The 21,677-nt window shown below is 50.0% G+C and overlaps 2 protein-coding genes across 5 annotated transcripts in view; one reads left to right on the forward strand and one right to left on the reverse strand.

The window, feature by feature from the left end:
* TRPC4AP (transient receptor potential cation channel subfamily C member 4 associated protein) overlaps positions 1-14,113 on the forward strand; it is a 34,267-nt gene extending 20,154 nt beyond the window's left edge. For both annotated transcript variants that reach the window (XM_068207480.1, XM_068207481.1), the window contains exons 9-19: positions 196-338; positions 4,545-4,676; positions 5,332-5,390; positions 7,367-7,468; positions 8,819-8,902; positions 9,202-9,292; positions 9,821-9,961; positions 11,132-11,240; positions 11,442-11,554; positions 11,784-11,990; positions 12,944-14,113. In XM_068207480.1, the coding sequence (XP_068063581.1) occupies positions 196-338; positions 4,545-4,676; positions 5,332-5,390; positions 7,367-7,468; positions 8,819-8,902; positions 9,202-9,292; positions 9,821-9,961; positions 11,132-11,240; positions 11,442-11,554; positions 11,784-11,990; positions 12,944-13,081 (1,319 nt within the window). In that variant the 3' untranslated portion in view covers positions 13,082-14,113. The remainder of the gene's footprint in view (positions 1-195; positions 339-4,544; positions 4,677-5,331; positions 5,391-7,366; positions 7,469-8,818; positions 8,903-9,201; positions 9,293-9,820; positions 9,962-11,131; positions 11,241-11,441; positions 11,555-11,783; positions 11,991-12,943) is intronic.
* Positions 1-21,677, reverse strand: part of MYH7B (myosin heavy chain 7B) — a 93,435-nt gene that overhangs the window by 50,322 nt on the left and 21,436 nt on the right. For 2 of the 3 annotated variants that reach the window (XM_068207479.1, XM_068207477.1), the window contains 14 exons: positions 21,233-21,622; positions 20,725-20,851; positions 20,290-20,408; positions 19,902-20,098; positions 19,390-19,739; positions 18,794-18,918; positions 18,407-18,522; positions 18,092-18,284; positions 17,811-18,014; positions 17,579-17,704; positions 17,296-17,466; positions 16,911-17,015; positions 16,424-16,519; positions 16,122-16,281 (listed from right to left, as the gene is read on the reverse strand). In XM_068207479.1, coding sequence (XP_068063580.1) covers positions 16,122-16,281; positions 16,424-16,519; positions 16,911-17,015; positions 17,296-17,466; positions 17,579-17,704; positions 17,811-18,014; positions 18,092-18,284; positions 18,407-18,522; positions 18,794-18,918; positions 19,390-19,739; positions 19,902-20,098; positions 20,290-20,408; positions 20,725-20,851; positions 21,233-21,622 — 2,479 coding nt within the window. Of the gene's footprint in view, positions 1-13,841; positions 15,940-16,121; positions 16,282-16,423; positions 16,520-16,910; positions 17,016-17,295; positions 17,467-17,578; positions 17,705-17,810; positions 18,015-18,091; positions 18,285-18,406; positions 18,523-18,793; positions 18,919-19,389; positions 19,740-19,901; positions 20,099-20,289; positions 20,409-20,724; positions 20,852-21,232; positions 21,623-21,677 lie in introns of those variants that run through there. The other variant, XM_068207478.1, reaches the window with a different exon arrangement.

The following is a 21,677-nucleotide window of genomic DNA, read 5'->3' on the forward strand; positions in this document are numbered from 1 at the left end:
CCTCTAAATTTTCAGCTATATTTTTTTCTAGCACATAATTCAGATTGCTTATTTGCTGTACATTACTATTTTTAGTTAAGAAAATTCCAGCAGATGTGCTGCTCCTGCAGCTGCAGTGTTCAGTGTAAAAGTAACAACTGTAACAAATCCTTTTTGTTGAAGCTGCCTATCTCACATATTTGCCATCTTTTTCAGAGTCTTCAGATGAGAGTGGACTGGCCAACACCTCCACAAGGACACAGCTGCCCCAGTCCATGAAGATCATGCACGAGATCATGTACAAGCTGGAGGTGCTGTATGTTCTCTGTGTGCTGCTCATGGGCAGGCAGAGGAATCAGGTGAGCCCCAGTGCATGCCCACACTCACAGCTGGTGTCTCTCTAAACCTGAGTGCTCGTGAGTGAGGTCATGGACACAGAAACGCCAGGGCAAAGCTCAGGGTACAGAGCTGGGCAGTCCATCCTGGCAGCCCTGCCCAGAAAACAGGCAGCATTTCACTGGGCAGGGCTGGTCACACACTGCTCTGCAGAGCTCTGCTCTGGTGCACGAGGGATGCAGGAGGATGCCTTCTGTCTGAGGAGATGTGTGGGTATCTGGATGATGCAGGAGCTGCAGTCAGGTGTTCTCCCCCCTCCTGGTGCCTTGGTGACCAGTTTGGATGGAGCCCCTTCAGGCCTTACCCTTCTTTGGCTGTTTTCACTTTTGGGAATGCTCTGGGTGATTTTTGCAGCATATTGCCATGACTTAGCAAAGTGTGAGCATGCCGCTAAACTCCCAGCTGGGAAGGTGCACTTCAGTACTGTCTGCACTGGTCACTGCCTCCAAATCTCACTCATCTGTTCCTTTGCCTTTCTTCCTTTTGAAATGGAAAAAAAAAAAAAATCCCTGCCTCACGCAGGCTTATGAAGAACCAGCTCAGCTGTGGTTTGATCTAAATGGGTCAAAAGCAGGTTGTGAAGGGAAAAGCAAAGCACTCCTTGGTGAGGTTTTGACAGGTTTCCAGCTTTGGCAGTCTGCTCAGCTCAGCAGAGCTTGGCATAGCAGGGCCATTCAGATGTCCTGGACACTGGGAGGGCCAAGCTGGTGTGGGTTATTGAAAGGCTGTTGTGTTAGGCAGGAGAGGCTGTGTTGTGGGCAGGGGTTGGAGCACATCTATCCTGAAGTGTTTTGTTCTCTGTTAGAAACCTCTCAGGGTATCAGTCACAAATACCCCCCAGGGCAATCTCCTAAGTATCTTAATCTGAATACAGGTGCAGTCGTAGCTCAGTCCCAAACATAACTCACCTGTTCCCTCCAAATCTACAGCAGAGCTTGTGGACCTTCCATCCCTGGGAGTGTTCAAGGCTGGGGCTTGGAGCAGCCTGGTGGTGGAAGGTGTCTCTGCCCATGGCAGGGGAATGAGATGGGCTTTAACATCCCTTCCATCCCAAACCATCCTGGGATTTTGGGATTCTGAGCAGACACTTGGCATTAAAAGAAGCAGATTCTGCATAAGAGGAAGCAGAGAGAACCAGTAATTCTTGCAGAAACCACAATCACTACCATAAACAATTCATGATCATGTTGTCATTCCTTTTAGAAGTGCTGTTTCTGTTAGGCATGAAATAAAATGTAAACAAAGCCCAAAACATAACTGAAACGAACAGAACATGGATCTATTAGGAGGACTTTTTCTTTTCCATTGTATCAAGGCAGATAGTTCATCCCTGCCTGAGTTCCCCACAAGAATGCAGGTTTATAGATTCTGCAGAAACTGCTTGCAGCCTGCACTCATCCTGCTGCTGTTGGAGGGAGATGGAGGTGCTGGATTCCTTCCCCCCCTGGGTCACTTCTGGAGTGTTCCTGTCAAATGTGACAAGGCCAAAAATCTCCTGCTGAAGCGGCTATCTTTGAGGATGAACTTATGTTTTAATTTCCTGGGAACACAACTCTTATCCTTCATCTGCTATTGCTGCTCCCATGCAGATGGGGAAACTAAGGATAAAGGTTGCCTGCAGTTCACTTCTTCCAGGACTGATTCAGGACTGGAGTTGAATTCTTGAAGGATTTGAGTTCCCAAACACTTCTTGTCCAGAGCCAGGGTGTTTTTTTTTTTGGGTTTTTTTTTTTTTTTTTTTTTTTTTTTTAGGGTTTTGTTTTGTTTTTTGTTAGTTTGGGGTTTTTTTGCAGGGGTTGGGGGGGAGAAGCTGTCCTTTTTTTTTTTTTTTTTTTCTTTTGTGAAATCCTCTGCCTTTAAAACACAGGCTACATCCTTCATTACTTAATCTGCATAAGACTTGAGTGGCAGATGTGAATCCCCTGCCCTTCCTGAGAGCCAGGCACAGGAAGGACTGGAGCTGAGCTGTTCTCCATGGGAAGCTCTGGAATGCAGTCACAGCAGTGTGCTACAGCACCCTCAAACAAGCATTTCAGCTGCTTTTTGGTCTCTCTTTTCTGTGAAGGAATAAAAGCACAGGATCTGTGGTACCAGTCTGAGCAGCCAAAGGACTTGCTGGTTTTAGATTGGATTCATATTGCATAGAAATTTTATTAAGGGCATCACAAACCTGCTTCAGTCTGCTGTAATAATCAACATAATGGTCTGGCATTTGCTTGAAGCAAGGTGCAGCCTCCCAAACTCAACCTGTCCCCAAATGAATCTCTGAATGCTTGGTTTAAACTTGATTGTTGGCTAATTTGCATAAATTGATAACTTGGTAGCAGTGACTTAGCTGCTCCTGTTGCCATGTTGGGGATGATCTCACCCTTGGGAATAAGTGGTGTTTCTCTGTAGATCTGGGCCTTTGCTGCCTTCTCATTATGGTCACACCCTAAATTACTCTCCTTATGTATTTTTCTTGGCTGTCCTGCATGTCTGTGTTGTGGTGAAGAGCCATCAGCTGATTTCCTTGCTCCTGCTGTAGGGAGCCACACTGCACACAAAGAAACTCAGCTTAGCAGAGACAGTTTTAGTGTTGAGAAAGCAACAGAGCAATTCCTGTGAAGCTGGATGGCAGCATGAAAAAGCCAAAGTAGTTTGAAGGTTGAATACAGAGCAGGGATTGTCTTGGCATCCTCAGGCAGAGTAATTGTAATGAGTTTGGGCTCTGGAAGAGAGTGATGCAGAGGCAGTGATGTGACTGAGGAGCTTGGTCAGGTGAGAATTCAGAGCTGAGCAAACTAAACTGCTCAGATTGGAAATCGGAGTCATTTGGAGAGGAGCAGATTCAGGAGTTGAAACTGAGTGTAGAGTTGTTCCTTTAGTGAGGGGTGAGGCTTTTGCAGGCAGCTCATGCTCTTGGCTTCCTCCTGTTCTGCTTGTGCCATGGAGGCACAGGGGCACTACAGGGAACACTTTGTTCAGAGACATTCCTCAGAGCTGCTTTTGTGACTAAACCAAAGTGTCCAGGAGTGTTTTAAAATAATGGAGCACCAGAGGACTCCAGGCTCAGCATGGGTGGAGTGGGAAGGAGCTGGATGCTCCTCAGGTGTGTATTCGAGGTGTCCAGCAACAGGAATGTGATTTCTATCAAGGTGGGGCAGCTGGTGGCTACAGCCAAGAGGAGTGCAAAAAGCCATCAGATGTGCTGCAAACTAGAACTAAAACCTGTAAAACAGCATCAGCTTCAGATATTGGTTCATTCGGGTAGATGAGTAAATAGAACAAAGTAGATTGATCTGCTTGAAATGCTGCTGGTTACAGTTCTGGATCTTGGGACAACCTGGGGTATTTTTAAGTAATTTTGTTTGTTGATTTTGAGGAACATGTCCATTACTTGGACACTTAATTTTTGCAGAATGTTGTATATTCCAGTCATGTGGTTTTCATTTGAAACCACATCTCAAGGAATAATGCTTGTACTAGGCCTACAGCTAATAAGAATCCCACATTCTGTTTCCCTTACTCCTCATCTTCTAAATTCCTTACATAAAAGTATCCCAGCTTGGACTGAAGGTATTAAACAGCTGTTCACACCAAAATTATTAGCTTTTTTCTATGGATAAAAAAGATGTACCAGGCAGACTGATAAATGAACCTGAGCAATTTGACATTTTTTTTCTCTCTCAGCTTCTCTTTAACCTGAAGGAGCAGTGTGGTGTGGTTGGTTCCTGCTGGACTCTGCTCAGAACTCCTCCTTGGGTCACGTGAACAAAACCAGTATTGATGGGTTTTGTTGCCATCAGAGGCCTGCCTGAGCTGCAGCTGTGTGTCTGCAAAGGGAAAGGACACTCAGGGGATTGAGTGGCTGCAGAATATCCCCAGCTCAGCTGTTTGGTGTAGATGCATTTTCAGTGTGCTGGAAGTGATGTCCTGATGCCCAGAGCTGCTTCCAGGTGGTTAATTGAAGCACTGGTGAAGAGCTTTATCCTAAAATGTCTGTTTTCTATTCATGTCCACCAAATGGAAACCGCTGCCCTGTGGTTAACACAAACACTTGGTGTTTGAGACAAGATTTCACATCCTTTTGTCAGAGAATGACCTCACTGTGCCCATCTGTTTGCAGGCTACATTAAATCTGTGTTTGAGGCTGCAGCAGACGTGTTTGTACTTCTCTTGTTCCCCAGGTTCATAAAATGATAGCAGAGTTCAGACTCATTCCTGGCCTCAATAACCTGTTTGACAAACTCATCTGGAGGAAGCACTCAGCCTCAGCCCTGGTTCTGCACGGACACAACCAGAACTGTGACTGCAGCCCGGTGAGGAACCTCTGCAATTCTGTAGTGGATTTTCATCCTGGCACACAATTCTGAGGAGCTGTGCTGAGTAACTGGGTGTTTGTATCATCAATGACTTGAGATGTGGGAGCATTCAGATTTTGGGGGGTTTATTGATTTCACTGAAGTCTATCCATGTTAGCATTGTAGCAGGGCCAATTTAGCCTCTCCCTTCTCTCCTAGTTATTTTGTTGATTTTAAGGAACATGTCCATTTTGGGAGCTGAGAAAGTATCTGGACCCTGGAGGCCAGAGGTAGAAGACAACCAAAATTCAAAGAAATGATACCTAGGAGAGGTACAGAGTACAAATTGTGCCACAGTCAGGTTTTGGGGGTTGGGTTTTATGTTGGACTCCTTATGTTTTTTTTTCTTTCCAAACCCAGACATTCTGAATTGATCCATACAATTATAAGCTTTTTTGCCTTTGCAGTGAGAAGGAATAGGCTTGGAGGCAATCTCCACTTCTATTTTGGGAAGTGCAGCCTCTCCATTTATGCAAGTCACTTGCTCTGTTCTCTGAAGGGATTTGATTTGGAAAGGTTTTCCATTCAGCTGTTTCATACCTGCTTGGTAACTAATGCTAGCCAAAAATACTAAAGCAATGATGTTTTTTTCACCTTTCTTGTCTCCTTTTAGGACATTACTTTAAAGATACAATTCTTGAGGCTTCTTCAGAGCTTCAGTGACCACCATGAGTGAGTATGAGAAGCTGTGGTGGGTTGTGGCTTGGTGCTGTTTGCCTGGCTGTAGTTCCAGGTGTCCTGGGCACAGGGCAGGCTCCATGTGAAGGGAATATTTCACTGTCCCTAAATTCATGGTCCTTTCAGCTCTTGCTGTAACAGCTTAAGAATTTGCTCTGTGGTGGGCATGTCTGAATATGTCTGGTGTGGTTAAACCCAGCCCTTTTTGTCTTGTGTTGAGATGGGCTGAAACATGTACAGGATGAGTTAACACTTTCTGGCTGAAGGAATAAGGAGGCAGCTTTCTTCTTTTTTGCCCTCTACTCAGAGCTGGCAGTGAGCCAGGGAAATAGGAAGAAATCTCCTGTCTGCCTTCAAAATAAATCCTTAGGAAAACATGGGTGTGCTGGAATAGTTGGAGGGGTGGTGCAGTTTGCTTGGGGTTATGTAATGTTTAGTGCTGTGCTGCTGGTACAGAGGTGTTTGAGACTTGTGGAATTGCATCCTGCATTCCACCCATGTCCTGTTGCTCTCATTCAGCCCTGGGAGATGGTGCCCACTTCCTCACAAACTCCTGTGTTCAAGGCATGTTGCACTTGAGTTGCTGCTCATTCCTAGAGCCAGGGTGGCATTTTTGTGCAGGATTTTAGTCCTGTTGGATAGATTTCAAATATGAGCCTTTTTGAGTGGAGTATTAGCTTTGAGAGTGCAGAGCTGCTGGACAGGGAGGGAATGCTGACCTGTTGTAAATCCCTCATGCAAGACATTGTTTGCCTGGGAATCACTCCAGGTTTTCCAATAAAATCTCTACAGGTGATGTTACTACTTAAGTGGCTGCTACAAAGATCTCAGGCTTGTTTGAGCAGAAAACAGCTCCCAGCTGTAACATTTGAGCAAGTGGAATGTGTGGAATCTGTTTGGGGGGGGTTTAAATAATTACACGAACTTTCTATGAAATCACAGATAACACAGAGTTAGCTGAGGACAAGATGAGAACACAGTACGTGTATGCTGATATTCATTCAGTGAAATTGTGTCCAAACCAGACTTGCAGAGCTGTTTATTGCAGGGAGAGAAGGGCTCTGTTCTCATTGCAGAAACCTGTCCAGTCCACATCAAAGGAAGCTATACACAAGAGCACTAATCTGTTGAGGGTGTTGGAAGCAAGAAGGAACCTCACACTCATCACCACATCTTCTGCCCCCTGAGCTTCCTGAAAGGGAATCTTTGCTGTCTGATTTTGAACACTTGGAAGCAGAAGGACTCTCAGGGATCATACTGCCATTGGGCAAAGGGGGCCCCTGGACTACATTTCTACTCTGTCAGATTTATTCTGCAGTTAGTTCACTTTACAAACAAAATAATTTATTTTCATTATGAAAAGTTCAGTATTTTATAAAGAATTCATATACGTGCCTGGGATCTATATCCATTTTTATTTGGATATTTTCATGATGTTTTTAAATATTTCCAGGGTAAAGTTTGTTCAGATAATAAAATACCAGGATGATTGAGTCCTTTTTTGCAGTTTCTGCTTTCTTACTGAGAAAGAGATTTATTACTTTAAAAGCGCAATCACTATAGGGTAGAGAAAAACTTGACAAAGCTGTGAAAAAGTTTGCTATTTCATACTTATTTTGGTCTGAAATTCAGCAAACCGTTGCTTAATTTTTTTTTTTTTTTAATTACCATTATCCAGAAGAAAATATTTACAAACCATAAGATCCCAAACAAGTCAGCAAAGAACCATCATCTCAAAGCTAGTCAGTGCTGGAAGTGGCATTTGGTAAATTTTGGAGGAGGTTTTCCCAAGCTGCAGCTGGCAGCCCTGGTACAGGGAGCAGAGTGGGAATGCTGTAAAGAGCAGCCAGGAGAAAGCAGCTTGCTCAGTCCTGCAGCCCTTGTAGACGTGTGGCTCTGCTTTTCATGAAATTGCACTTTTGCCTCTTGAATTCATCCTGCTTTTCTCCCCTTCTCCCCCTCTGTCAAAGGAACAAGTATCTCCTTTTGAACAGCCAGGAACTGAATGAGCTGAGTGCAATCTCCCATAAAGCAAACATCCCTGAAGTGGATGCAGTGGTCAACACTGACAGGTGAGAGGGGACTCAGGGTGTTGGTCAGCAATTTAAGAGTTTTGGAAGCACTCAGACTGGAAGTTTGGCATCAGCTGTTTAGTTTGACCTCTCTGTCCACCACACTTTCATTTCAGTGACTCCTTTCAGTGGGAGGTGTCCAGGTTTGGGGGATGTTGATGGTCATTAGCAAATCTCAGGTGTGCTCGTGCTCGGAATAAGGTGCTGTAAAACAAAAGCAACTTTAAAACCCCTAAAAAGAGGGGTTTGAGTTCATGGCTCAGACTTCACTATGATGTGCTGGGTCTGCCTGTCTGGCCTTGCAGACAGACCTGGAAAGTAAACTGTGATCCCTCAAATAATTTAATTGTTCCTGGTATTAAGGCTTAGTTCTGGCATTCAGGAGCAGAGTGTGCACACATAAATGTCCATTTCCTGGCTGTATGAACACATCCAAGTGTCTGCTCAGAGTATTTTAAGAGCAGCTAATAACCAGAATAAGCTAAATTAGATTAACATGTTAAACCACTTTCAGAATCACTTCTGTTGCATTTGAGTATGTGTTAGATGCACTGTTTTGATCTAATAATCTCTTTAATACGTGATTCTGGTGTATAAAGCTTAGCAGATGGAAGGTTGTTTGCAGAATTTATTTTGTCAGAATACTCCTAGGGTATCAGCAGGGACTTGGTCTGCACACAGCAGATTTACCTCACTCCAGAAGGGAATCTCTAAGAGGATTTCTAGATTACAGTTATTATTATAATACTGTGTCTAACTGGGGAGAACGTGGGGGTTTTTTCACCCTTAGCATTTAGTTTTCTTGTTGCTTTTCTTGATATGCCAGTTAAGGGCATTACTTCTGTATGAGTTTAATGCAGGTGGATACTCCACTGAAGGTGCTGTTTAATACAAGTAAAATTGCAGTTGTACAGCCTCTATGTACAGCCTAATGTAGCACATAGCTACATGTAGCTTTCCATACTCTGCTCTGCCTCCTAAATGGAATTTAGACTTTCCTTTACATTTTTGAGGGGAAAAAAGGGGTTTCTTTCATTCCTAAGCTCAAATGTAGCATTTTTTTTCTTACCTCTTGATTGACACAAGGTGTGAATTGGTATTTCTGAAATCATTAAAATTCTGAAAGAAAGTTTTTATTTTGGACTTATTTGGAAGTCATGTTGCAGATATTGCAGATATTTACCAAGGGCAGTGAGGAGAACTCCTCTGCTGGTAGAGCTAGCACAGTATTTGTACTGTGTACTTAAGTACTGAGATTTTGATCATCAAAAGCTCTGGAGCAGTGACTGGATTCAGTGCTCAGTGCTTGCCCAGCCCTTCCACTCAGCTGTCATTTCTCACCTGCTGCAGGAGCCTTGTCTGTGATGGGAAGAGAGGTTTGTTGACCAGACTGCTTCAGGTCATGAAGAAGGAGCCAGCAGAATCCTCCTTCAGGTGGGTTCACTTTGCCTCTGATGAGGTGTTAGAGACCCCTGGGATGTAGATTTGGTTTTGTCCAGCTTAGAGCAGCTGAGAATGTTGGAGAATAGGCTGTGGAAAGGTCTGGCTTTGTTGTGCTGTGGTGGTAGTGCAGGTGTGAAGAAATCACAGCCAGTGATTTTCTGCAGGATCAACACGTCTGACTCCAGCTTTGGAGTGGAATGAAACAGATCAGAAAACTGGATTTAAATTGCAGATGTGATCAAGTACTTCCCTTGCCTCAAAACTAACACCTCCTTGCTTCTCTTTCTCAGGTTTTGGCAAGCAAGGGCGGTTGAAAGTTTTCTGCGAGGCACCACCTCCTATGCAGACCAGATGTTCCTCCTCAAGAGAGGACTCCTGGAGGTAAGGAAGTTTATGTCAGGCATCCTCCATGGCAATCAAAAAGGATTTATCTGCAGTGAACCAAAAGTGGATAAAAATGTAGTGTTAAATATCATGCTGGGTTTAAAACTCAGCAGGGAAATGAAGGCCACTCAAGCTGCCCCCTTGCAGTAGTGGGGGAATAAATACTCAGGGAGATAAGTCAGGATCTCAGTTTACTGGAAAAATCACAATAGATGCAGCAATAATAATAAATGAAAAGCTGGCCCTTATTCCTGTGTAACTGTGACAAATACTGGGAACACTTACAAAAAATACCTGTGAATTCTGCTTGTGGCAGCCACATGTGGCCATTTGTATAATCTGCATCACTGGGAACTCATTTTAACAGGAGACTCATCTGAATTGTTGTCTTCAGTTTGCTGTTGTGGCATTCACTCACCCAAGAACTTGCAGATAAATGCTTTAAGTACTGATTAAATCAGAGTCTGTGTTATGCTGCTGGCTAGGACTAAGCTGTGGCAATAACATGTTTTCCTCCCCTGCCAGCATATTCTGTACTGCATTGTTGATAGTGAGTGCAAGTCACGGGATGTGCTTCAGAGTTACTTTGACCTTCTGGGAGAGCTGATGAAATTCAATATTGATGCATTCAAGAGGTTCAACAAATACATCAACACAGATGAGAAGGTAAATATTTGTAAAAGCTGCCCCCTCTGGCTCAAATTACACCCATTTATAACCAAACATAGCACTAAAACTTGGATTATTTTGGGTTTGGTGTGGTTTGGGTTTGGGTTTTAGAGCTTGGGGCACAATAAATGTTAAGGGGTGAGTTGCCAAAGTCCCTCAGTGTTTTCATCAGTGCTCCAGCTGTCCTGAGACAGTGAGTGCTGAGCTGGTCAGCAAACATTGTTCTGTTCCATGATCAGGCAGATCTAAGGTCAGGCTCAAGGGTAGCAGAACACTTCCTATGAAGTCACCAAATTTGTGGTTAAGTGGTAGTTGTGGACATTGAGACAGCTCCAAAAAATCTTTTACTGGAGCTTGCAGTGGGAATTCCTTTGTGAATAAGGCTTAAAATACTTGATACTGCAAACAGATATAGATATTTATGTTATTTGATCTTAGAGATGTTTTAAGAAGCCATGGCTTATGTAATTAACTTTAAAATGAGCTGCACATCAATGGACAGCTCTATGCAAAGTGGTTTCATGCTCTTGTGCACTTTTGACATTTAATATCAGCTGGTGGGTAGGTTCTGAATGGCCTTATACTCTTGCTTTTGTTACTGTCATTTTTCTGTCATTGCTGTTAGGTCTGGTAGACCTTGGAGGAGGGATGTATAAATATATTTAAAAGAAAACTATATCTATTTATCTATTTTTTGTTGATTTTTTTTCTCTAGTAAATTAATTCAAACATTCTAGAGAATGTCTTTATATTTCCTCTGTGCTTCCTGTTTATTGATCTCTGACTGGGTTGAGTTCTCATTCTGTGTGACTCCCTCACTGTATTCCTCCCTAGCGCTGTCTGCTTGTACAAAGTCAGTGTAGGAAAACATGGAGCTGCAGGAATTCCTCCTTGTTCAAAACAAATACTGTATGAAATCTCACTTTCAATTGAGTGACATAGCCTCAAAAGAGATTTTAGGGATGCCAGGATGGCATTTTTCCATTCCATAGTGTTTTTAAGGGATCTTTGGTCAGCCCTCAGTGCCAGTGTTGGCTTGGGCGAGGTGAGGCAGAGCTGGGAGTGATGTGTCCTCTTACCTTGTTAGAGATAACAGAAAGGTAATGACCCTGAGTAGTAATATATTTAAGTCTTTTAAATTCAAGACTAAAAAGTGTTTCTGTTCAGTTCCAGATATTTTTAAATCAGATCAACAGCTCTCTGGTGGACTCAAACATGCTCGTTCGCTGCATCACGCTGTCCCTGGACCGGTTTGAGAATCAGTCTGATGCTAAAGGTGATCAGGAAGCAATGGGGTGGGACTGGGGGGTGTTCAGTGGTGATAATGGTTAATTGAAATCTGGGCTTTGACACTTTGGGGGTTAGACAAGGAAATGCCACCTGGAAAGTTTGAGCACCAGTTCTTACTGCCCTGGTGCTTGGATGAGCGTGTCTGAACCTCCAGCACCTGGTGATCGTGTTTCTCCTCTTGCTGCAGTTGCAGAGGTCCTGTCCGAGTGCCGCCTCTTGTCCTACATGTCCCAGATGTCCATGAGAATGTCCTTCCTCTTCCGTCTCATTAATATTATCCATGTACAGACGCTTACACAGGTAAAGAGCTGCCAGGGACCTTGCAGTTGCCTTTCTGGGACTGGAGTGGTGAGCAGGGCTGGGAGCAGGGAGGAGCCTGCTTTCCCTGGAGGACACCCATGTCCCTTTTTCCTTGCTGCGTGCAGGAACACGTCCACTGTGTGCTTTCCACAGGCTTGTTTTATAGGGATGTGTATACAACAGGTATCTTGGTATTTATATTTTTTTGCTGTGTCATTTTTACTTGCAGGAAAATGTCAGTTGTTTGAACACAAGTTTAGTTATCCTAATGCTGGCCCGAAGGAAAGAAAAACTTCCTTTTTATCTGCGCACCTTGCAACAGATGGAATACACGGAAAAATACCCTGGCTTCATCCTGAACAACTTCCACAGTCTCCTGCGATTCTGGCAGCAGCATTACCTCAACAAGGATAAAGACAGCACCTGCTTAGAAAATGTATGTGACCCTCTTATAGCATGGCAGGAGTAGATCACAACAGCACCTCCCTGCCAGTCCCCTGGCAAAAATGGGAGGTTGGGAAGGGAAAGAAGGGAGGAAGTTCTGCCCCCAGTGTAACTCTGTGGTGCTTTTCACACAAGGCAGGTGCTGGGCTTCCCTGGAAACAGAGCCTGAGGTCTTGGCCCTGGCACACAGAAGTGAGACCTGCCAGTGCTGAGTGGGGTGGAGATGCAGGGCTGGCAGGATGGCCAGGGAAGGGGAGACAGGACAGAATCCAGTTTGCAGAGTAGTTAGCACCTTAGTCAGACTGTTCCCTCTTCCTGGTGTTGCAAACAGTGCAGGAAGAGTATCTGATGTAGCTGCTGGAAGCCAAGGGAGCAGCCTGCAGGTTTCTGTGCCAGAGCTGGTTTGTCCTGGGTCACTGGTGGGTAGAAATAACCAGCTATCCAATTACATGGAGGACATGTGGTCTGGTGTTGGGCTGCTGGGGTGGCCTTTTGGCTTTGAGGGAATAATGCAGGAGGGCTGTGAGCAGGGACTGTGTTGGTTTTTGTGCCATCTTCAGAGCGGGAGCTACTTCCAGCATTGGCTTATCTGTGGCACCACAGGAACCCAGTTTGTGTTTGGACTGGACAGCAGAGGAGAAGTTTGGGATTATGGGTATACTGGCCCAGGCAGGCTGGGGTCACCCTGTGCTGCTCTTAGGAGCTGCCAGAGGCACTGGGAATCTTTGTCTGCATCTGGAGAGTGGGCAGCTGGTTGTAGAGGGTGTAGTCGTTCAACACCCAGCCCTTCTGCTGGGCCCCAGGGAGGGAGGGCAGAGTGGGGAACCCAAAGTGTCGGTCACACTGTGGGGCTGGGCAGCTCGGGCTGAACAGGAAGTGATTTTCAGCTTTGGGAGGTGTTCCCTGCTGTGGCCTCCACTGACCCCCCTGGTTCTGTGCCCACAGAGCTCCTGTATTAGTTTTACCTACTGGAAAGAGACTGTTTCGATACTGCTCAGTCTGGACCGGACGTCCCCCTGTGCCATAGTCAGCTACATCGACGAGGCGTACATGGACATTGACAGAGACTTCTCCGAGGAGTAATTCCCGCCTCCAGCTTCTGTCAGACAGCTCGGAGGGTCCCTCCCAGCCCGGGGATTTTCAGGGATACGCTGTGTAGTGTGTGTGTGCAGCTCGGAGCTGCGGAGCGTCGTCCCACCCCTGCCCTGCTGGCCCCAGCTCTGACCTCTGAGACTCGGACAGCTCTCTGGGCAACACATTCAGGGATGTATCTTCCAGTTGTTCTGGGATAAAAGTAATCACCTGCACAAACCAGCCTGTATTATTTTTTTTCCTCTCTCCCAGTCCGGCAGGGCTGGCAGAAGGGGTTTTGCTGACGTGAGGGTTCTCTTCCTTCTCTGTATGTGCTGGCTGAGGTATGGCTTTCTCAGGGCTGCCAGGACGAGCAAATTGAAAAGCACAGCAATTGCCCTCCAAGTGTGAGGTCCAAGGAGCCCATCTGAGCAGGAATGCCACCACCAGCCATGTTCAAAGCCACCACGAGGACTCCCTGCAGGTGTTAACTCTTCCGCTGGGCTTTGGAATCAGGGCTTTGGGGTTGGTTAGAGCATGAGTGTGTGTGCGTGTGTGTGCTTTTAATTCCTGAGAGCCCCAGCTCCAGTCACCTCTTTACCATCGCCTTTTGGATCATTTGGTACTAAATCTATCTGTGCATTAGGAGAGAACCTCTGCTCCTGCTCTCCTTCCTGCAGATCCTTCCTATCTGGAGGTGTTTCGCAGTGCTGGAGCACAGAGACATTTCAGCAGTGGTGGAATTGCAACAGGGGTTGGCTTTTTCACGGAGCACTAGCATTAAAATGTAATAATTTTTTAAACTTGCGGCTTGTCCCTTCTTGGGTAACTAACCTGGTTTTAAAATCCTTTTCAGGACCATTGCTCTTGATGTTAACCTGCTATGCCTGGAAGTCTTATGTCAGTCTCTGCTTTCAGCCCTTAATATCAACACACACATTAATCTTGGAAGTGCAATATTTACTGGAGATGTCATTTTTTTCCTGGATCTGTTTTAATCAGAATGTGTTAATGCTGGGAATAAACACTCCTGGTTGAAAGTAACTTTGTAGGATATGTTGGAAAGGGGGAATGGGGTTGTGGCAGTCTTGATTGCCAAACCTGCATGTGCCCTGCCTGCTCACCAACACCATGTTGCTCCAACACATTCCCATACCCAGGAATGAGATACACTACACTTAAGCCACTACATTTAAGTCAGAAACATGTCTTGCAGCTACAACTAAAAGAAACCAGTTTTGAAACACACATCTGAATTTTTTTAACATTTTCTAATTTATTTGACGAGATGACTTCAGCTCTGTCCAGGCTCTGAGGGGGTGAGGATGTCCCAGAGCTGCAGCCTTTTGTCTCGTTGTTGCCAGCAGCATGAAACCCACCCTGAGGCTCCTTGTGCTGGGGCTGGAGGAGTGAAGGAGGCTCCAACCCCAGGAGTAGGACTTGTCTCTGAATATCTCCCTCTTCTTTCTCTTCTCCCACACCTCAGTGTCCTGCTGTGGGCTCACAGGGTGGTCAGAGCTGCTGAGCTTGTGCAGAAAGCTGGAGCCTTGCAGGAGCTCCTGGGGATCCTGGTGTCCCTCCCTGGGAGCTGCATCCTGCTCTGGTGAGGGTATCCTGGGGAGCTTCTTGCCATGGCAGCTTCACTCACCTCTGTTCCTCACTAGGTCACCCCCACCCTGCCCCTCCCTCCCCTCAGCTCATTTCTTTCTCATCTGTACTTTTTTTGTTCTTGGGTATTTGTGTTTTTGGTGTATCTTTGCTTCTTCTTAACTGTAATAGATGTACACTTAAATAAATGCTTCAAATTAAAAGGCTTTTAAGTTAAGGGATGCCTTTTCCACAGCGTAGTTAATTGGTGCATCCACTGATTGCTGCTGTAACCCTGCAGTCTCACTCCCCTCTGTGTTTTAAAGAGTTTGGGGACCCAGCTGCCTCTGGCCTTGCCCATGGGCCTGGGGGAAGCTGAGCTAAGCCCACACCATCTCTGGGGGTCCTCCCAGGCCTGGGGGCACAGGCTGGGCTTTGCTTTTGGGCTGATTGGGCAGAGAAGGGCACAGGGAAGAAACCCCTGGCAGCTCCTCCTGGGGGGAAGTGTGCTGGGCTCTAGGAAAAGGCTCTGCCCCAGTGCACAGAGGGTCACAGGCAAATCCCAACTGGGGCCACGTTACTTTGGGATGTCTGTCCGTGCCAGATGCCACAACAATCTCATGGGGAGAGGGACCAGACCCATGGAGGTGCCAATGGGCTCTGGGCTGGGATGGAGGGAGGTGGGAGCCCTGGCACTAACAAATACCTCTGGAAGTGTGCACTGTCCCCATGGATTGCTGAGGTTCGTGCTGCCCTGATTAATGCAGATTTGCTAACTGCAAATAAACATATTAAATGGAAACTATTAAAGAAATCTATTTTAAAGAAATGAGTGGAGGTGTCTTTTCTTTCCAGTGCCTTTGCCAAAGCCATAACCCCCTCCAGGGCTGTATCAGGGGGCTTTATGTTCTCAGGAGTAGTGGCTGAGCTCTGTCATTCCTCATGCCTCAGCTCTGGTCCCCTGCAGTTAGAGATGTGTTCTGGTGGGGACGTATGAGGAAAGGGCTCCTTTCCCAAAACCCATCCCCAGCCAGGGCCATAGAGCTGGAAGAGAGAGAACTGAGCTTCTCTCCTGCCTGTGTCTCCCTGTGGAAAATGCTCCCCAAGGCCCCAGGGGCAGAGGCCAAGGCCCTGGTTACCCTGTGACACACAACAGAGCCAGTCCTGGCAGATCTACGTTTTATTCATGCAGTGCAAAGCTGACAGTGACTGTTGCAGCCACTTGCCTCCAACCTACAGCAGCAGCCAGGACAGGCCAGGGCAGGGCAGCCGGGTTCCTAATGCTGGAAAAAATCCCCAAAGGGCTTTGGTGAGAGGAGGGACCCGGAGGCAGGGAGCACTCTGCCACCCTTCAGCCCCAGCATCAGCGGGAGGCGAGGCAGCAGTGCCACAGCCGGGTGGGACTGTGGCTCTGTGGTCACTCCCCTGGCTCCAGGGCCGGCAGGAGCCGTGCCCACCTCCCCACGCTCCCATCCAGGAGTGCCCACCTTGGAGATGACGACGTCCCTGGTGCGGGCGCGCAGTTTGTTGACCTGGGTCTCGGCGATGTCGGCGCGTTCCTCGGCGTCGTCCAGCTCGTGCTGCACCTTGCGGTACTTCACCAGGTTGGAGTTGGCCTGCTGCTCCTGGGTAGGGAGAGGGGAGGGTGCATGGGGCACAGGGGCTCCGAGCTCCCCTCACTGTTGTCGTGGCCCCTGGCAGCCATGGCAGGCAGTGCCAGGGAGGGGCAGCCCTGTCCCCTGTCCCAGAGCAGTGATAGGCACTTACCGCCTCCTCAAACTGGCGCTTGTAGCTCTTGACCTTGCTCTGCAGCTTGTCAATCAGGTCCTGCATCCGAGCCAGGTTCTTCCGGTCTTCCTCAGCCTGCAAGTGCCCCAGCCCCCTTAGCCAGACCCCCGCAGCCCCTCACCTCCACCTTTATCAGTGTCCCAGTGGTGCGAGCTCACAAACACAGCACCAGCCTGCCCCACCGACCCAGCCCAGTGTCACAGCACCCATCCCTTGGTCCCCCCTTGTGTCCCATCACCCAGCTCAGGAGGTTCTAGGAAATGGGCAGAAGGACCCAGAGCAGGGAGAGGATGTTGTGACATGGAGAAGCTTGCGCAGTTGTCGTCAATGCCCACACAGAGCACAGAAGAAGCCCAGGCTGGGCTGGGCTTTGTGGGTGGGTTCTTGGGTAACATGAGGCCAAGCAAAGAGAAGTGTGCCAGGTGCTGCTGGACCAGGGCTGGACCCGTGTCCAGAACTGCTGTACCTGGTAGCTCAGCTCCTTGATCCTGCGCTCGTACTTGCGAATGCCCTTCTGGGCCTCTGCCATCTTCTTCTGCTCCGCATCCAGCTCTCCCTCCAGCTCCCGCACCTGCGGGGGGCACAGACTGGTTCAACACTTGGCTCCCAAGCACCAGTGCCAGCCCAGCAAAAGCCAAGCCACTTTCCCAGATCAGAGAAGCCTCAGTAGAGGCTAAAACCATCCTGAGCAGGGCCCAGCCTGGCAGGGCCTTGAGGACTGTCCCCTGGTCCCCCAGAGGCACCACCTCTCCTCAGAGGGATGGGGCAGAGTCTGATGCCACAGGGACTGGGGCAGCCCCAGGAGTTGGCTCCCGAAGAACACATCCAGGGATCTGCCCCTACTGTCTCACCCTGGCCTCCAGCTTCTGGATCTGCTTCTTGCCCCCCTTGAGAGCAATCTGCTCTGCCTCGTCCAGACGCATCTGCAGGTCCTTGATGGTCTGCTCCATGTTCTTCTTCATGCGCTCCAGGTGTGCGCTCGTGTCCTGCTCCTTCTTCAGCTCCTCTGCCATCATGGCAGCCTGCGAGGCCAAGAGCAGGGGGACATCACCTCAAGACCAGGCAGCCCTGCCAGGCCAGGGGCTCAGTGGAGATGTTGTGAGACCCACGCAGCCGTCCCCATCACTCTCTTACATCCGTGATGGCCTTCTTCGCCTTCTCCTCGGCGTTGCGACACTCCTGCACCGCATCCTCCACCTCGTTGCTCAGCTGGGAGACATCTGCCTCCAGCTTCTTCTTTTGGTTGATCAGACCCATGTTCTGCACACAGAGCAGGTTCAGTGTGACCGGGGCTGGTCATTCACCACGGCTGGACAGACTCCTGGCTGTCCCACCAGTGCAGACATGGGACTTGGCAGTGCCTCACCTGGGAGTGGAGCAGGGTGACCCTCTCGGTGCTCTCCAGCAGCTCCTGCTCTGCCAGCTTCCTGCTCCTCTCCGCCTGCTCCAGCGCTGCCCGCAGCTCCTCCACCTCTGCCAGCAGCAGGTTGTTGCGGCGCTCCAGGGCACCCACCTGCTCCTTCAGGTCGTCGTTGTGGCGCTGGGTGTCATCCAGCTCGATCTGCAGGTCCTGTGGGGCAGTGTGGGGTCAGTGGGGACAGCCAGGAGCCAGGCTGGCAGCAGGGACAGCACCAAGTCTGTCCCAACCTTGATCTGGGCCTGGAGCTGGCGGGCCAGCTTCTGGAACTCGGCAGCCTGGCGGTTGGCGTGGTTCAGCTGGATCTCCATCTCGTTCAGGTCCCCCTCCATCTTCTTCCTCAGCCGCACAGCCTCGTTCTTGGCCCGGGCCTCTGCGTCGAGTGAGGCCTGCATGGAGTCCATGGCACGCTGGTGGTTGCGCCTGCAGGAGAGGTCACGCATCAGCCACATCCCCTGGGGACACCCTGGGGCAGCCCTGCTAGGGACACAGTGCCAGCTCTGTCCCTGCAGCGACATCCCAACCTGTCCCCTCACCCCACACACCTCAGGTTCTCAAACTCCTCGTCCTTCTCCGCCAGCTTCCTGTCCATCTCAGCCTTGATCTGGTTCAGCTCCAGCTGGATGCGCAGGGTCTTGCTCTCCTCGTGCTCCAGAGCTCCCTAGAGACAGTTCAGCCATGGGAAGGTGATTCCTGGGAAGGGGACTCCCCCCGGCCACCCACCACCCCTGGCTTTGTCCCCCAGCCCATTTGCTATGGGGGGCAGAGCAGGTGGAGCCACCCCAGTGCCTGCAGTGGTTGTGGGACCCCCATGAATGGGATTCCCAGGGGTCACAGCCTGACTCAGGACGGTCAGCCCCCAGCAGCATACAACCAAGAATGGGCCAGTGGCTCCAGGGGGCAGCAGAAACATATGAGAAACAAGGACTCACCTCAGCCTCCTCCAGAGCTGCTTGGATATCGCTCTTCTCGCTCTCAAGCACTTTCTTCACTTTCTCCAGCTCATGGATGGTTTTGCCACCCAGACTGATCTGGTCAGTCAAATCAGCAATTTCCTCTGCCAGGGACAGAAGGAGTTTGGTCAGGAAGGAGTTTGTGGAATCAGCTCTGTGCAAGTGATGTCCCCATCCCCCTGCCCAGGCTCAGCTGATGTCCCTCAGACCCTCAAAGAGCAGCCAAGGCTGTGGTTGGGAACATTTCTGCAGTCTGAGAGAGAGCACAGTAGAGGCATTAAGGAGACACGTTTGTCCAACAGCAACACCCCCAAGGCAGCGTCATGGCACTTGGCAGCACCATTTGGGAACAGCAGCCATCTGGGGACAGGAGCTGTCTGTCGTCCCAGAGTGTGCCCAGCATGAGGGCAGAACACACGCTGGCATCCCAGCAGGGCTGCTGCAACCCTCCAGTGGATGGGCTGAGCAGCAAGGCCTCTCCTGGCCAACAAGAGACCCAATCCCACATGTCTGAGGACAGAGCAGGAGCAGGAGCCTGGGCAGAGCCCCAGGGGAGTGCTTGAGCCCAGTCCTACCCTGCAGGTTCTTGTTCTCCCTCTTAAGGGTCTCCAGGTTGTCCAGGGACTCCTCGTAGGCGTTCTTGAGCTTGAAGAGCTCCGTGCTCAGGCTGCGTGACTCCTTCTGCGACGCCTCCAGCTCCACCTGGGTCTCCTCGTACTTCTGCTTCCACTCAGCCAGGATCCTGTCAAAGTTGCGCTGCTTCTTGTCCAGGGCAGCGCAGGCCGAGTTGGCGCGTTCCAGGTCCACCGAGAGGTCCTCGATCTCGGTCTGCAGCCGGTGCTTGGTCTTCTCCAGTGAGGAGCACTTGGCATGGGCGGCCTCCACAGCCTCCTCCGCCTCCTGCAGCCGAGTGGCCAACTTCTTCCTGCCAATAGCACCGGGGTGAGCGCTCCCTGCCCTGGTGCCATCCCGCCCCACAGCCTCTGATCCAGGCAGCAGTGTGCGGGTCACCCCAGGTCTGGAAGAGCCCCATTGCTAAACTGAACGTTGCCACCTACAAGGAACCGACTTGTGCCATGGGACTTACTTGGCTTCCTCCAGCTCCTCAGTCCTCTGGATGGCATCAGTCTCGTACTTGGTTCTCCACTGGGCCACCTCGGCATTGGCTTTGGACAAGGTCCTCTGGAGCTCACTCTTGGTCTCCACCTCCTCCTCGTACTGCTCCCGCAGCAGGTCACAGTCGTGCCGGGAGGCTTGCAGAGCATGGGCCAGGGCATTCTTGCTCTGAGGAAGAGAGAGCAGCAGCTGACCCCAGGCTCCAGGACACAGGCCATGGCACCAGGACTGGGAGCAGCAGCAGGGAACTTCTGTTCCAGGTGAAGAGCTGTCCTGTGTGCAGGGTATGTCCCACCTCCCCAGTCCAAGGGGCACTGATACAGTGGCCCTCAGAGACCAGCCATGCCCTGAAACCTCACCTTGGTCTCTTCCTCCAGCTGCCTCTTGAGTTCCTCAATGCTCTGTGTGAACGAGACCTTGCCACGGCTCAGCTGGTTGATGAAGGACTCCTTCTCCTCCAGCAGCCGAGTAAGCTCCCCTGGGTTCAAACACAGCCAAAACTGCTACTTCAGGGCTCAAGGGATGCAATCTGCACTAGCCCACACTCTCCCAGAGCCTGTGGCCTCCAGCTGTCCCAGCTGTCCCCCAACCAGGGCAAGCTGGGCCATGGGCAGAGGTGCAACCAGTTAAAGGCAAAGGATGCCAGTGAGGAATCCCTCCTGAGGCACAACTAGTTTTTCCCTCCATGGGAGGAGGAGGACAGCCTGCCTGGCTGAACCCCACTCCCCAGCCACACACCCGGAGTCAGAGCACTCCTGAGGCAGCCGGGTGCCCCTGGCTTGTGCCCCACGCACCGTTCTCGGTCTGCAGCCGGCCCCGCTGGGCGTTCACGTCCGTCAGCTGTCGCTGCAGCTCGTCCACTTTGGCCTTGGCCTCGTTCAGCTGGTCCTCGTAGGTGCGGCACAGCTTCTCAGCATTGGCCTGCAGGCACCAAGCACAGCCTGGCTGAGCTCAGCTCTGGCTACAGAGCACCAGTGTCCCACGCTGGGATACCCTGCCCTGCTCCGTGGATCCTACGGGCACACAAGGCAGAGAGCAGGAGCCTGCCAGAGCTCGCTGCTAAGCTAACAGTGGCTCTCTGCAGTCAAGCCTGCCAGGAAATGTCTTCCCAGAGCCTCCAGACTTGACTAGGACAAGTAAAGCATCCTGTAGCGACATAGGGACAAGCTACGGGTCAAACTAGGACTTGGCCACGGCAAAGAGACACTATCCAATGGATGTGGCTGTGCTGGTCACGCTGCACCCAGCTGCACTAATGTCCACAGGAGAGACCAACCAGCCCCGTGGAGAACCAGGACCCACCTTGTTCTTGGTGATGTACTCAACGTTGGAGGACAGGTCGTCAATCTCCATCTTCATCTCGCTCTTCTCCTTCTCCAGCTTCTGCTTGACGCGCTGCAGGCTGTCGATGCGCTCGCCCAGCTCGGCCATGCTGTCCGCGTGCTTCTTGCGCAGGGCGGCCGCCGTGGCCTCGTGCTGCAGCGTGGCCTCCTCCAGGTCCCGCCGCAGCTTCAGGAACTCCGCCTCCCTCTTCTTGTTCAGCTCCAGCTGTGTGGCCGTGCTGCCACCCGCCTCCTCCAGCCGCTCGCTCAGCTCCTCCAGCTCCCGCGACACCTCCGCCCGCTGCTTCTCCACCTTGGCCCTGGCGGCTCGCTCAGCCTCCAGCTCCTCCTCCAGCTCCTCAACGCGTGCCTGGACACACAGAAAAGGGCAGATACTCCAAGCTCGGGGTGAAGCTCCAGTGTCT

This window comes from Anomalospiza imberbis, chromosome 17 (genome assembly GCF_031753505.1).
Source record: "Anomalospiza imberbis isolate Cuckoo-Finch-1a 21T00152 chromosome 17, ASM3175350v1, whole genome shotgun sequence".
Classification (NCBI taxonomy): domain Eukaryota; kingdom Metazoa; phylum Chordata; class Aves; order Passeriformes; family Viduidae; genus Anomalospiza; species Anomalospiza imberbis.